This window comes from Eleginops maclovinus, chromosome 21 (genome assembly GCF_036324505.1).
Source record: "Eleginops maclovinus isolate JMC-PN-2008 ecotype Puerto Natales chromosome 21, JC_Emac_rtc_rv5, whole genome shotgun sequence".
Classification (NCBI taxonomy): domain Eukaryota; kingdom Metazoa; phylum Chordata; class Actinopteri; order Perciformes; family Eleginopidae; genus Eleginops; species Eleginops maclovinus.
Window position 1 is genome coordinate 13,500,280 of NC_086369.1, and position 16,734 is coordinate 13,517,013.

Genomic DNA, 16,734 nt, shown 5'->3' on the forward strand with positions numbered 1-16,734 from the left:
AGCACTACTGAGCGCAGCTGACATCACGTACATACATGCACACAAAGGAGGCAGGAGATATTAAAAAAGCGTGGCAAAAATAGAGCCTGGCCCGTCATTATTAAGACACATGCTTCAGTTAGCCCACACAATGAGATGATGGGATATAATTCATGCATTTTCTGTCGTCAACCCGGGAGAGCTTTTCATGCTGGCCTACACAAACACACATCCTTGTGTCCGAATGCATTTTTTTGTGGGCTAGTTTTTTCATCTTTTTATAAATGCAAAGGGATAATGGAAATTCCTGATGAGAGGCCAGAGTGGTCCTGATCCTCCACTCACCCTTTTTTCTACTCAAGACTTTTTTTCTACTCTGCGAATGCATTGTTTTACTGCAAATTATAACCATAAAAAAGCCTCTGATCCCCCATTCTGTTAAATTAATAGAATTACGCAAAAAATGTAATGATAGCAATTAAGTCTTGAAAATGCAAATTTTATAGTCAAGGACGATTACCTCATTTATAGCATGTGCTGGAATGATGCCAGACGAAGGTAATTTAGATCCGGGTTGCTCACGGTTACATCATGATGAATATGAGACGAGCGGGGCCTCATCACGCACCTCCAGTCGCCCAACTCTCAATCAAACAGAGAGGTCGGGGCGGAGTTTAGGGGAATGAGGGACATGCGTGCTGTCAGGGACAACCCTTCCGCGGGGAGAGAGGCATACATCAGGAGCAAATGGGAGTGGAGGGGCATACAATCTGCAGGTATTCTCCAAAAGATGGTATTGCATTTTCAAATGACTGCAAAGGGCACGTCTGCGCTGACCATAAGCTTTAAAGGCCTGTTCTTGACTTCTGTGACTTTACAAATATTATGCATTCCGACTCCTCGACAGAGAGAAGCTGTAATGTGTTTTACAACGAATGCTGACATTTTGGGGGGAAATGGATTCTAACACAGGTTTGATGGAAGCCTCTCAGGACGGCTGTGCTCTCTTCAGCGCGCCCTGTTAACCTCGTAATGTTTATTGCCCGAGATTAAGAATTCACATCCAAACTCCACGCCCAAATGACATTTAAATGCAGGATTTTTAAAAGCGTAACTGCGTTGGGCTGAGTAGAATACTCACATTAGTTAATTATTCCAGAAAGGCAGCTGTAATGGCATGAATCTTTTATGGAGGTCTGCCTGGTGCCATGATCTCTAATAGCTTAACATTTCACTTTAGCACTCGCTCACCCTCCGTGCTAGTACACTTTTTCTAATTAACAACTGTTTAACATGCTGGAGTGTGATGCAGGGGGCAGCATGGCACCAGAAGTCCAAACACGGAGCACCTCTTGTTTTAAAATCCCTCCCTCTGTCTGTCATAGCAACAAATCACCAGGAGGAAAGTTTAATTTTGTTATGACAATTTATTAAAACTAATTTCAGTGAGGTTTCATCCTCATGAGGGTGGGAAACGTCCCTCCTATCAGTCATATATGTCCACATATTACCTGATTTAGCTGGATTCACCCCCAGGGAGATTTAATAGCAGAAAAAGCACTGAGATAAAATAAGAGAAGTCTCCCTCTTGTTTCCTTTAAAACTGGAAAGCCATTTAACTAACATCTCACCCAGGTCTGGCTATTACACAGTCTATTGACACACATTGCACCCGGGCTGGACTCTTTCTCAACCCCATCCATCGGTCACACAGATTGTCCCCTGGTAGGCAGGGGCCTGCGCCGTTAATGGAAATGGGGCGATGCTGGGAGCATAGAGCCTGGAGAAGCCTGGATGATCCCTCAGGCCATGGCTGCCACGGGATGAAATAGAGAGACTATTACACTGGAGTTGTAAAGCCCCACACGCTCCACGCACTATCATAATAGAATATTGATTCTATCAGATGCCAGGCCCAGGCCTGTCCCCGCAATGAAGAAAAGAGCACTAAAGGTCATTGTGTAAAAGAACAGAGTGGGGGAGGGACAGAAGAGGAGAGGTAGAGAGGAATAGAATAGAGGACAGGAAAGAGAGTGCGCTGTACTGTATTTCTGTAATAGCCCAATGTGTCATAGAGCCAACGAAACTATTAGAAAAAGTAAGGCCTCGTAGAAAGGCTGCGTGAATAAAGTTGAACCAATCTTTACACATTTCTGCCTTTCATTCTTTTCTTTTTTTTGCATTGCCGCATCTGTCTCCACAGCCATAAGTAACAAGGAAGCAATTTCAACCATTAATTGTTGATCAAGGCGGTTGGGAAAAGCGCCAAAGGAAAAGGATGACAAATAAGCGCCCACCACGCGAACAGCAGTACAAATTACACCACAAGCAGGAGACGTTTATGCTTGATTGGAGCAATTTAATGTTTTCTTACAAAAAAAAAGCTCGCAAATCCTGGGAGGACAGTTAAGGAAATGACTTTTTAATCATCCAAGGAGCCGCTGCGCCTTGTCTCTCCTGATGGCCCCATATTGAAGACTTAGAGCCATTAGGAGACGGAGTTCATTGGTGGAGGCCGTTCTTACCAACAGTTGGACTTGTGTTATTTAAGGAAACAACTTTTTAGGGTGCAGACGCAGAAAAAGCCTCTGACACAGACCTAACACTGTTATAGTTATATTATTATTTAAAGGGGTCCTATTCTGCGCATTTTCAGCTTCAAATTTGTATTTTGTGTCTCTCCTGGGACATCTTTATTTTTCTCATACTGCCTGTACTGCTGCCCCTCTTTTTTTACCCTCTGTCTGAAACCAGAGACCAGTCTGCTCTGATTGGTTAGCTGGACGGCTCTGTTGTGATCAGTCAACCGCTTAGAGATGTCCCGCCCCTTAACCTATCACATACAATTTGTTAGAGCGCTAGCCAAGTGAAGCTATGTAGTGATGTTAAGGAAGTAAACAAAGGTGTTCAATGGAGGCGTTTCAGGTGGGGGGGGGGATCTTAGCCTTTGCAGACCATTTACATGCACCAAAAACCTATACAACACAGTACAGGAAAGGGGATATCCCCAAAAGCACAATGGGGCCTCTTTAATATTGCATATAGACAAATCAACACATGAGAAAACATTTGACAAGGAAATGGTAACTCTCCTTGTGTAAATGTGTTGTAAATATGATAAATGCAGTGTGGTTTTACCCATGTATCTGAATACCCTCGAATAAGGCCCAACAAAACTTTTGGTGTAGCAACAAAAGCCTTTGCAGTTTGTCTCCAGCCACCAAGTCAGGGAGGCATACACCTAACCAATCCAGCGTTACACGCACAATACATTAGGAGATTGACTAATCTTCGCTGTGACATTATGGCCTGTACAAACTTCATGATGAATTCTGTTTTTCCAGGGCCCCTCGGAAAATATATTCATGAAATTTCAATGTCCGATGAAACAAGTCATCTTTTAACCAGAGCTTGACTGTGACATACCATTCCTCATTTTCTATTCCTGGGCGAGGCTTTATTTTAGTCAAATAAATATCCATTCGTCTTGTGTTGCTTTTTTCTTTCTTCAATTCACACACAGCCCCGGTAATTGAACAGTAGTTGTTGTCGGGGGCCCTGGTAAATGAAACTGCCATTGTAGCATCAAAAATAATCAATTTGATGAGTCTTGTATACACACCCATACTCAAAGTAATGTGATATTGATCTGGAGCTTTGATATAGTAGCTACTCCTCTTCTGCACCAGAATGATTATTGGCTTTAGACAAATTCCTGCACAATCTTTTATCCCCCCCCCCCTCCCCTCCTGCTCTGCCACCTCTTTTGTCACAAAGCAGCAGTGCCAAAGCTTCAATTCCAATCTGCAGCCCAACTTTGTGTGTGTTTTAGGAACACGATAAAAGACTATTTCCTTTATTGCTAAACAACAGCAGGAATACAATTTGACCCGATCAGTCTGCATCAAAGCATTTTACACGCGACTCAATTTGCATCTAAAAGACATGCAATTTCATATTGTACGCCGCTCTCTCTGTTTCACCTTCACACACATACAAACACACCCACACCCACACACACACACACACACACACACACACATGCGTACCTTAAGTTATTATGTTTCATAGCGGTGTGAGGCATTGCGGGATGGCAGCTCCGAAAATCTAATACATTATTTAAATCTAAATCACCCTCCCCTGTCCGGCCACGTTATGGATGACAATGACGCTGCTTCTGTTTCTGTAGCTCTGCTTTCTCAAAGAGAGCAAAACAATCATACGTGAGGAGTGATGGGGTACGGGATGATGGATGAAACTCAGGGCTTTGGAGACAGAAAGGTGGATGAATGAAAGGAACAGAGGAATGGGAGAGATGGATGATGTGAAGGAGGGATGAGGAGTGAGAGGCCGCAGAGGAAAGATGGCAGGCCTCCATAGCAGACCAGTGTGTATTGATTGGTGCGTGTAATAAAGAAAGCGAGACACTTGGCCCCAGAGAGGACATGGCTCACTTGGTGTCTGCTTCAACAAGAAGTGTGTGTGTATGAGTGTGTGTGAGATCTTAAGCCACTAAATATGCCGATGTGTGCATTTTACAAACAGAAAGGCCTATGGGTGTCTGCAGGGGTGAATAAATGAAAAGTATGTGTGTGCGCACCTGTGTTTGTGTACAGTGTGCAATAGTGTGTGTGTGTGTGTGTGTGTGTGTGTGTGTGTGTGTGTGTGTGTGTGTGTGTGTGTGTGTCTTTGCGCATGCTGCAGGCTGCATCCCCTTTGCGCCGTGCATGGAAACACCTCAGACACACACCAATAACCGGGGCCTGCTCATGGAAAAATCAATATGCTGGTGATAGAAATATGCGAGAATGTTCTCTAGGTGAGAGATTGATCTGAGCTCCACCGAGGGTCTGTCCAAATCCAAGTAATGGTTAGGGGCCAGCGACCTCCAGATCTCCACAGAAAACAATAATTATAACCACACTGAGCCTGAACTACGCATAAAGGCTGCGGTCAATGGCGGCTAAATGCTAACACTGCAGAGGTGGAGGCTCGGCAATAAGAGAGACGGCAGCTTTCAACAATGATCAGGTCTGCACAGTAACTGTAGATGCTGTTTTCTTAAAGGGCCGGTCACCTAAACGTAGAAAATCACACTTATTTATCTTATCAACGTCTAATGGTGCATGCAGATTTTTATTCCACCAGTTATTAGATTAGATTTTCGTGGAATGCATTTTGTGCAGAAAACACTCTTTTAAGGACTATTTCTTTGGTAGTGAGTAGTCAAACAAAAAACTAGAGGAAAAATAAACATATTTTTTGTAAATTAGATGAAGTAACCCTTTAAAAAGACCATTAACTTAACAAATATTGAATTTAATGCTCTGAATTTACTGAAAGTACTTCATGTAAACTTTAAATATGAATTGAGTCCGGTTTGAAATACTTTAACACCAACTAATTATAGAACAATTTAACTAAAGCAATAATCAACACACACATTTCTTCTACTGAATACAATTATTTTAGAGGAGGCAAAATGTTTTTTTACATGTAAAATGTTGACATGTTTAGTAAATAATGCCCACATCAAAGTAAATATGCTAATATAGATCCGTATTGTTTTGTTATTGCTGGATCGGCCCACGGAATATCACCTAGCCAGCCTATCATCAGCACGGCAACTTTTTGAGTGATGAGTCTCCTACAGGAACCAACAGCTGTATGTGCAAATCATGCATATAAATCAATTACTGGGGCCCTATGTACTTTAAATGCACCCATTAATTAAGCAATGTCAGACACAATGAACCGTGAAGTTCATTACATTTTTAGCATTCAAACCCCGGATTGTTTGAGGAGTGCATGAGAGAGAGGGAGATGGCTTTACCTAATGATTAGCCCCATAGCTCAACGTCGGGCGGACGCCAGCAGGAAATTTCAGGAAAGCTGTTGCGAGACAGAGCGGCGGCGAGCTGTCTCGTACCGGAACACGGGAGGGTTGATCAAAAGCAAAGCAGGGAACAACAACAACTGATCGATGCTACTTCTGAACTTTTAGCATAAGATAACTCCTTTCATACGTGGTTTGAGGGTTGTTTTTTAATCTCCTCAGTTTGCCTTTACTATCAGCCAGTGACGTTTATATGCAGAGTGATCTTGAACGAAACACGCCACATACCACATACCGCCTGTGTCTTTTCATCAGAGGCGTTTTTTATTCATCCAAAAAGTGTCTTTAGAATCGTCTTAATCCTTAGAACTAGAAGCAGTGAGCAGCACATGCAGGTGTTTGTGTATTCATATGTGTGTGTGCCTGACCTCAGTGTTGCTTTGTGCCAGGCTGTAGTTTGGTTCAAGTTGCTGTGAGATGACAGCAGAGGTTGGGGGGAGGGGGGTGCAGAGAGAAGAAGCTGGGCCCAGCTGCCTGGCATTAAGCAATGACCTCTGCATAATGAAAGATGGCGACAACATTTCCCACTCATTACAAGGTTCCACACTGTGACAAGATTTGCATATTCATATATTTTTCCCCCCCACCTCCCCTCGCTTTTTTTTTTCACCGCAAATTATTTTTTTCCTGTGAGCAGGACATCTGCCTCCCTGACACTGAGGAAAAATAAATAAATATGTGTGCAGAGAGGCACATGATCCATCCAGATGCCACAGAAATATGGCACGATGTTGACATCCTCGCACACCCCGACCGTGTGTTTTCCACGGCTTAAGCACCAGGAAATCATGTTCGGGGTCAGTGGAGAAGAATACAGCGTGGGCAGGAAACCTGACAGAGGTCTGGAATGTATTTCTGCTTTGCATAATATTTTTCTACAGCAGTGACATAAATGCCACCGTTACACTGGTGTTGCAGGTTATGCAGCGCTGGGACTAAAGTCTATTTCCTTCCTGCTGAAATGAGTAGACCGGCTCTTCGATGCAGCTGGTTTCAATTCAATTAGATGTATACACAAACAGTCTGAAATATAATGGAGATTTGTGAAATTGGGCATCCAAATATGCTTTTGGAAGCTTGAAAACAGGGGCCCAGACACTAACAGAGAGTATTTACACGCAATATTTCTAATAAAACCTAGAATTGGAGAGTTCATGTAATATACAGAAACCTTTACAAGCTCGAGTCACCTACAACTTACCAAGCAGCATTAAAAGTTATTTTCTAAATTGAAACAAAATAAATAAATATTGGTCTAAAATAGGAAGGATGAGAGTCCTTGTGAAATTAGCTGAGCCTAATATTTGCACTGAGGTGTTTTCTTTGTATGAAATGATTAAAATAAAATAAGTTATAATAACAAGAGTTATACAAACACATTCCAGATTTTAAATACCAAAGCATACATTGTATATTTTGTTACATGATAAAATAGTTCAGAGGTTGAAGTAGTAAATCTTTAATATGAAAGATGATATTTCTCCGTCTAGTGAACACACATTATAGCTGAATGTCATCAGGCGTCTTTGATGGATATTAGTTTGTAGGATTTCTCTGATCCTAAATGCATCAGAGGGAGCTCCTCCACTCCTTACAAGACATAATTACATTTCAACATCAAACAGAAAGGAGCCATAAAAGAAAGTTGGGTGAATAGAAATGTATGCAAAGACAGTGAATGTACAAAGTTCTTGATCAAAAGAAAAGCGTTAATGGTTTCCTTTCAAAAAAACAATCAGGGGGAAAAACAAAACAGTGAAAGTGTGAATTTGAATCCCTTTTATATAGTTGGTAACTTTAATTCAAATGAATCAGGCTGCGCTGCACCCGCCAACCGCGCCAGAAGAGTCGCCGATCTCCGCGTGCAGCGTAACGATCACCGCAGCACTTCTGAATACAAACTGTTTTATGTGAACACCTCAAGCTGAGGGCTACATAAATATAGAATTAGACAAAGTGTTATTTTTTTCTTTTTATGTTTTATCCCCCCCCCTCTCTTCTCTCACTCTCCAGCAACATCCCCAGGTTGGGTTGGCTTTAAGCAGATGCAGGCACTTACTTCAAAAAGTTGCAGCTCCCTTATGATAGCTCTGCAAAAAGCTTCTCTTTTAACTTAAATCAGCAAATGTGTGGAGCCCAGACCTGGCGGCGTGTTTCTCTCCCCCAGAAATAATTGCTCCCAGGGATCAATTTGAAATTTAAATCGCGGTGAAATGGTGTTTGTCATTAACAATCAAATATTTGAACCATTGAAATACCTTTCCCCCCCCCCCTGCCTCCAGTTGGAGCGTATTTTACAGGGCATTGTTTTGATGATGAAAAGTTGGTGTTACTCAGAAAACATCAGAACAGAGAGAGAGCAGGAGGGAGAAAAACACTCATCAAAGATAATAGATGTATATAAAGGTGTTGAAATATCAAAACAGCAATATTTATGCTTTTAGACACATCAATTTCGCTTCTGAGACCCACGTCTTGTTGCTAGAAGAGAAAGACGGACATGGAAAAATACATAGTGGGAGAAAAGGTGGTAAAGTAGGACGAATGTGGAGAGAGGAGAGCTTCCTGTCATCTGTGAGAGGCAGCGTCTCTGCTTAATGTTCATTAGGGCACTGATTGAATTGGGGGGTGTAGCACTGTCACTGTTAATGGAGTGATCTCTAATTGGAGCGCATTAGCTCTATAGGTTCTGGCTACTGTCAAAGGCAGACAGAAGGACACGGTGCGGCACGAGGGTCTAACACATCCTGCCAACGCTTAAAGAAATACACCAAATTAAACAAAATGTCATATTCTGTTTGGGACACGGTGGAGACAAACAATATGTAAACATGGCAACATTTGAATCACACAGACTGCACAGCTTTCCACTCTCTGTAACAACCCTGCACAGCTTTCCACTCCCTGTAACAACACTGCACAGCTCTCTGTAACAACACTGCACATACGTTATTATTCAGTGTAATCTCATATTACAGTTTTTGGGTAATGTGCAATATAAGTGCTCTATATTGAAATACATTTTGTTATAAGGTATTTTTTGTGTTCCTTGTGATTTCTGATCTAATTTCTGGCCGTTTCTCTCTTCCTGTTTTGCAGACTTTTGGACCCACAGAGCTGAGAGGATCTGAGACAGAGGTGTGTGTGTCCACCTCGCCCCCGGGCCATGACTGCGATGGTTTGAAGAGCAACTTCAAGGCCAAAGTAAGGTGTGTTCTGATAATGGCGGGCACAAATGCCCCCTCTATCCCCATCCAACAAGACCCAGCAGTTGATCCGTAATGGCCGCCCATAAAGGAACATCATCATCAATGAAAATGACAGGTTATTAAGATCCGATTTTAGGAGGGGGGCTATGGCTTTAGTATGATAGGTTAGCTATCTATAAAACCTTTAAAGCCCGGCCCTGGACGACATCAGTCCCGGTTCCCATCTCCCCGCGCCCTGTGCCAGAGACACATGCTAATAAGCTCACAACCTTTAATTAAGCAATATGTGTAAGTAGGCAGCCATTATGGCCTGATTTGTGAGCCACTTCATTACACTGAGCACCGGCTAGCAGACACATATTCAATACAAATCAAGCTGGCCTGAATATTATCCCCTTTAATGTGAGGCCAATATTGATATTTTATCACTCGTGTTCTGATTAGTGACTTTATAGAATCTTCATTTTTCAGGCAGAGCTCAACACCTTCATTTGTAGCGTTGCTGAACAATCTTTATCAGGTTTCAAATAGTTCCCTTATACTATTGGTTGTATTTTATTTACCTGTAGAGAGATGTGTTTACAATCAGTCCCATCATTTACATTCCAACTCTATAGCACCTTTTTCTTTGCCAAATAAAGTGAGAAAGTGCTGCACAAATATATCGTAGCTTTTGAAAAGTAACCAGATATTTTATACCACATTTTCCGGATGATGGCAGCAATACAGCGTTAGTGAGCACAGTGAGACGAATACAGTTTTTCATATTTTAATTCAACAGTCAAACAGACAGTTGATGAGATAACTCACATTCAGCCAACTATCTTATCCTCTGCTTCGATATCATTGGCTGAGGTCTTGCAGTGCAAAACTGGAGCCACACCCGCTTCCTCCTACGGGCTCGACGCGGTGAAACCCTGAGGGAGCGAAAGAGCCGACAAAACTGAGTAAATTCTGCTAAACAAACATCCGCAAGTTTTAAAGGTGAAAAGGGGTCACATGCTTGTGAGACGAGGAGAGGAGGATTACTGATTGTGTACTCAAATGCACTTACGCCCAAATAGCTTCTTCCGTTTTCGAAGTTGATGTGAGGCTTCCTTGTCCTCTCTCTGATTGGTGGATCCCTGGCTGGGCACCATCAGGGTTGCGTTGTCCATCCCTTCCATGTCACCAATCACCTTAAGAAGCATGCGAGAGCAACAATAAATGAACAAATGTTTCCAGCGGCCATACGCATCAAGCCACTCAGAGTACAGGTTGCTGACAGTGAGTGAGATTGGCAGGAGAGCCATGGTGTTCCTCGAGGCCCGCGAGGAGTGTTGTCATGCACAGTCTCTACCTCTGTCCCGGTGCTTAGAGTCAACTTGGAGGAGAAGCAGAAATGGAGACTTTATATGACACACTCCCTCCAGTCCCAGAGGGGAAACAGCTCTCACAACTCCGGGTTGGCCTACTTATGTACAGGGATATGAAATACAACTTAAATCTCCCCGGTATAAGCCGTGATAAAATGATGGATCGTAAATGTGTCTGTAAACTTGAAATATTTCTTCCATAAATATATGAAAAAATGATATTGTGGTGCATAAATAACGATCGGTAATGTGATAGAATGATGGGTTAGGTTACATTCTTTCCACACACCTTCAGCCCTATATTTCATACAGCATCAAATAAAAGTAGGCTGGCACATCCCAAAAGTTGCAAATTACACAGCAATTGAGCAAACTTGAAAAAATGTGCCACAGAGTGCTTCCTTTATCTGAAACTAGTATAAACTTGCCAGATAATTACATGCGGTGTACTTTGGAGAAGTCCTCCTGCTCAGCAGATATGGCTGCCAGGGAGGCATTAATCTCCTCATGCAACATACAGTATGAAGCCAAGGACATCCCCCCCCCTCCTCTCTTTCTGTGTTCTCGTATGTGTGCAGGGGAGATAGCACACACACTTCCTTTCCTGTATAAATCGTATTCATATTTTGAGGGCTTCCGATGACCTCACGGCAAGTGAAGCGTGGGTCCTCAGCTCCGCAGCGGCAATCAAACGTGCGGCAGAGTAATTACAAAAGAGGGGAAGAGGGAGAGTTGATGCCGTTTGTCAATTAATGTAGCTGTAAGGTGTTTTTTTTTCCTTCCAAATGTAAACTTCTTAATATTCTCTGCATCATAAATTAGGTCAATATTGGTCCGGAGTCAGACGGACGCCGGGCTGAGTCATGCAAAGACAAAGGGGTCCTGTTAATGAGAGACTTGATGGCATATTATCATGATGAGGTGTCCCTAATGAATCCCTATTTCTGATCTGCTCTGATCATCATCTGTCATTTTTATCATCAGATTTATCAGCTTTGTCACCGTAATTATAGAAATCTACAAACTATAAGGGGATATCCTCTCCTGATTACACATGCAGTCTCGCTGCTGATAATTAAATACGATACAGTTAAAACCCCACTATGTGAACAAACTGCATACCTTTTGTTTTTCTACAAATGGTTGAGCACACCCCGCCCCGAACAGGGAGAGAGAAAAAGCTGAAATTGCCGAGAAAAGTGTTTTTATTTATACAAGTCACTGGAGATGCTCATCATCAGCGTTTTTTCCGAGCCATAAATAATTTGCGGAGAGAGGTAATATTCAAGCTGGCAGAGCTTTAGTTGTGCATCTTTAATGGAAGTTTTACAGAAGCCTAGCCAGTTCTTGCATATGCTGCTGCCTCCCATATGGAGGAGAGGAGACAAAAGGGGCACAGTTGGCTTGTCCTATCTTTTTATAAGTCCATCGACACTTAAATGCTAGCCCCGGAGAAAAAGCGACACAGGGGGACATAAACCCACTGTGGTTTTAGGAGGGAAGATAATGACTTTGCCTGCATTAATTTCTTCATCAGCCATCTTGTTTCCTCAGACAGAGTGGTTATGAGGCCCTCTCTGAAGGTCCTAGGTTATATAGATGCATTTCCCTGCATAATCTCGGCCCTAACAGTTGTTGTCGGCAGTGCATTTTGCGAGTTGGCAGCTGGGGAACATCTGTTTATAGGTAATGAGTGTTTGAGAAGCTACACCTCACTTTACCTTTAATGTGTTTTATTGGAGCACACTGATGGGAACGCGGCTTTAACTTTTTTCTATTGTTGTGAATCAGCCAGAAGATTCCTTCAACATGGTCACCATTAGGAGCAGCGGCCCTGGGCGACGCGCTTGATGAGAGCATATGATGGATCATTAATATTAACTTCTTTAAACAGAATACAATATGCAAGTCAATAAAGACTTCATTATATGTTTTACTGCGCACCCACAACTCAGAATTTAATCCTCCCTCTTTGTTCTTGCCAACGTGAGAAGATAAAAAAGCAACTTCGATAATGGCTGAATAAACAACGGGAATATTTCTCACGAACCCTGCTCGATTTCTTGCCCTCCAAATCAAACAGGACACACCTCGCTATTGCATGCGTCTACAGCTCAGGGCACTTCTTCCAGGACCTGCTTTTTAAAAAAAGTGTTCGTTTAGACCTATTTTGGATTTAAATTTGTGGGTATTATGGAAATACTGGCCCCTGGAGCTCTGGTCATGTTAGTCTAAGGGAGGAGCGGGTCCTTCGGGGCATCGGTGTCCGGGACGCTGCCTGAGAAAACACAGCTCTGAAAGGGAAATGAGTAGTCAGTCAATATTTCCTCATTAAATGGAAACTATTAAAGAGGATTAGTCTTCTAACTAGCTGGAGAAAAGAATCATCACCTTAAGTGGCAGTTTACTACCAATAATAAAAGTGATAAACGAAAAACCCCTAATGCATAGAACATGTTTTAAATGAAGATGTTGAAACACAAGTCATAATAAAACCTGTGTGGAAAATGTCAGAAAACGTCAGCATTTAAAATAAAACAAATGACATTATTTTTTCATTGCTCAAACTGGATTCATGCGACGTAACCGCATCACCATAAAACATGCCACAGTTCAGGTAAGTGAATAAAGTAATAAGCCCATACAGGAAGACCCATAAAATTGCTTTAAAATGTCATAAATCTAAGAGCAGACGGGGCCTTCTCTGCATTACTGTGGTCACCGCGTCTCTTCGTGGAGCCTTCGTCTATTTCATTCTTTATTTTCCATCTATTTAATTTTTGCAGAAGTGCCGGGGTGGCTCTTATTTCTCTCTGAGGAGCTGTCACCTTACATCTGAAGGCCAGTTTGTACACAGCGCCCTGTCGCAGTGTGTGTATCGCTGCCAGAATTATATAAAGCGCTAATAAAATCAGCTCAAGTGTTCTTCCGAGTGGTGGGGATGCCCTTTGGTGGTTCCCGGATCTTGCTCTATACATAAAACCAGTCTATATATTCAGGGGAGGATTAGTTTTGAATATGTAAAGTGGGGGTCCGCGCTGCGAGGCGAAAGGGAATGGCATAGTGCTCTCTCGGCGATGCTGCGCGTCGGTGTTATCGCTCCCCACTACCAGCGGGTGAAAGAGGATGCCACCGGCGTCTCTGCTACTGGAGGTCCCTGCCTGTTCAGTTGCAAGGAACAGACAGCAACACCCAAGGGACACAGTGTGTGAGAACAGAGCAACAGAAAGTGTGTGTGTGTGTGTGTGTGTGTGTGTGTGTGTGTGTGTGTGTGTGTGTGTGTGTGTGTGTGTGTGTGTGTGTGTGTGTGTGTGTGTGTGTGTGTGTGTGTGTGTGTGTGTGTGTGTGTGTGTGTGTGTGTGTGTGTGTGTGTGTGTGTGTGTGTGTGTGTGTGTGTTTTCCAAGGAGGGTAACACCTGTGTTTCACTTAAGATGGCCTCGATGAAACTCCCTTCACAGTTTAGAGAATGGAGAGTCAGCAGAGTAGAGGGGAATTGCAAAGTGGATTTTTTCTTAATCACGATGTCGAAAACATTTAGAATAAATAAATGGTTTAGTAAATAGAAACAATTGAAAAATCTGAAAGAAATTAAATGGTATTCTGTCAAACATATTAAAGAATACACTCTACAGTAATGGTGTAATATGTCCAAAAATCCAGGAAACAATAGTCAAAGTATAGTATGTGATATACAGTATATGATTTATGACATACTTTACTCTCAGTGAGCTAATATGTTGTACCTGTGTGTGTTTTCAGTGTAGTAAGTGTGTCGGCACCTGTATTTTCAGTTTTTGCTGAGAAATTGGCACCTTTTCTCACAGAAGTGATGATCTGTGAATCTTTGTCAGAGTTAAGGAGTGTGTGCCGTTTGGCTATGAACAATCCACCCAGATGTCTCATCTGCTATGCACAGGTCTAGAGGCTACAGGCACACACACACACACACACACACACACACACACAAACACACACACAAACACACACACACACACACACACACACACACACACACACACACACACACACACACACACACACACACACACAAACACACACACACACAGACAGTGCGACACCAGTAATAAATATACCATGCTGTGTGTTTACTCACATAAGCTCACCATCACTCAAATTATGACGGAGGACCATTAGAACGCGAAAGAGCCTCAGAGCTAATTGTTAGCGCACATAACCCCCTCCTTCTTCACTCCTCTGACATTCAAACTTCAAAATATTAATTTGGTCGGGATGATCCAGGTTGCTCTTGGGCGAATGACAAAATGATTGAGGAAAGGAACGACTTCTTGCCGCTGCAGAAGGAGTCACAAACACTACTTTTAATTATAGGCAGCAATCTGTGGAGCAGTCTGTTCCTGACCTGCCTGTTGGAGGATTAGGAGCTAAATATAAGTGGGAATGAATACAGTTACAGTTGTTCAGCCTCTCCGGCCACACAGCTGTACTCTTGTCTTTGGATTGTTCTGGAAGTAAATTAAGGAACGAGTATCTGCATCATTTTTGGTCCTTTCCCTGTTTTACTCTCTTCTACCGAGAAGGGGTGGTTGATAATCTCCGACTCACCTCTTGACCCTTTTTTCCTCACTCCCTCTTTGTCTACCTTCTCTTTATTTCTCTTTATGGCAAGATGCAGCCTTAGTGAAATAAGGACATTGCTAGACCTAATACTATACTACATAAACTATACTTACTAATTCATGCTTATTGTTTTAACGTTTTGTATACATTTCGGGGATTTCTTACCTCAACTATAGCCCCGTCCGGTTGTCGGAGGAAGTGCCTGTATCTTTGTTTCTTCCCGCTCAGGTACAGGGTGTACACTGCCACATGGGTGCTGGTCTCTCCGTCTGGAGGGGGTTGTACCTCACTTGGGGGGTCAGTTGGGCCTGCAGGGCCTGCCAAGGGATCCTCTGCTGTCCAGATATAGTCGTAAACTGTAACCTAATCAAACAAAGACATTCAAAGAGATTATGATAAATTGATGATAATGAAAAACTCCTGAAGATCCTGCATACAAATAAGGTTTAGGGTTATATTGGATATGTGCATATTAGAACTGGCTTGAACCCAGTGAGCTGCTCTTTTTATTCACACAAAACTGCATCCACCAGATAAGCACCACTGGTGCATCGGCCTCTAATTCCCAGTGACTCCTATGGGGCCTGATCTGCGGCAGGTAAGGAGACAGGTTGTGTTTGTGATCATGCATACATATGTATAATCCTGGTGGCAAGCTTGTTCATGACTCTTTGTGTGTGTGTGTGTTTGTGTGTGTGTGTGTGTGTGTGTATTGGGGGCTTACACACCTGTAATGCGCTGCCCTTCTGTATTAGGGTGAGACACGGGGAGCAAGCAGAGCGTGTAACGTGTTATATAGGTCATGTAACTCGGAGTCATCCATGTGTGAAGATCATGGAAGCTCTTTCCCCCTCTGATAGTGTCTGCTGGGGAAGGCTCGGCTGTGTGTTGATCACGCATCAGGCCGGATCTTATACGTTATTTCAACTTAAAGGCAAGGAAACTTTGTATATCCCTATCAGCAACACTAAATTAATGAAACTGTTTGAGAGTTCCTGCCAGAGGTGGGACCAAGTCACTGTTTGGCAAGTCCCAAGTAAGTCCCAAGTCTCAGCAGTCAAGTCCAAGTCAAGTCCCAAGTAAAGACAGAGAAGGGCAAGTCGAGTCCAAGTCCAAGTAACACCAAAGCCAAGTCGAGTCCAAGTCCAAGTCCCAAGCTTCTTCGAGTCCTGAACAAGTCATCATGTACTCTTCACTTAATAATGCCATTATCAGACTAACGATCACACAATTTCAACATATCAACCTAATCTTCAGTATTTTTTTATACATACAGATTAAACTATGCATATATTTTATATATCTGTATATACGCATGCGCCCAAAGACCTTCAAAGTATTGTGTGTGAATGGTGGGTTAGAAATGTATGAGCACGGAAGGCACCACTGTCATCCTAAAGTTGGTAAAGCGCCTTGACTAGTGAGGCATGGACTGTGTGGATGCATGTAACTGGCATTGATGCTTCAGTGGATGCCAGTTACAGTAGGTCAACATTTTGCTTAAATCACAAAGACACCTAATATTTCAATAAAACAATGTTTAATCTGCATAACAATTAAGCAGCATGACTACACACAATGAAAGGTGCTGGGGGTAGGCGCTTGAGAGACAGACAGACAGAGAGAGAGACAGAGTACACCTCCCTAATCTTAGTTATTTGTGTACTGTATGTGAGTGTGTTCGTGTGTGTGTGT

At 42.7% G+C, this 16,734-nt stretch overlaps 1 protein-coding gene and 1 long non-coding RNA gene across 2 annotated transcripts in view; one reads left to right on the forward strand and one right to left on the reverse strand.

Moving 5' to 3' along the window:
- The window catches only part of LOC134858102 (uncharacterized), a 143,176-nt gene extending 134,113 nt beyond the window's left edge, over positions 1-9,063 (forward strand). The window contains exon 5 of the long non-coding RNA XR_010164928.1: positions 8,975-9,063. This is a non-coding gene — a long non-coding RNA (uncharacterized LOC134858102). The remainder of the gene's footprint in view (positions 1-8,974) is intronic.
- Positions 9,064-9,897: 834 nt separating this feature from the next.
- ofcc1 (orofacial cleft 1 candidate 1) overlaps positions 9,898-16,734 on the reverse strand; it is a 66,793-nt gene continuing 59,956 nt past the window's right edge. Inside the window, exons 21-23 of the mRNA XM_063874057.1 lie at positions 15,205-15,402; positions 10,139-10,262; positions 9,898-10,001 (exon numbers count right to left, since the gene is read on the reverse strand). Coding sequence (XP_063730127.1) covers positions 9,928-10,001; positions 10,139-10,262; positions 15,205-15,402 — 396 coding nt within the window. The 3' untranslated portion in view covers positions 9,898-9,927. The remainder of the gene's footprint in view (positions 10,002-10,138; positions 10,263-15,204; positions 15,403-16,734) is intronic.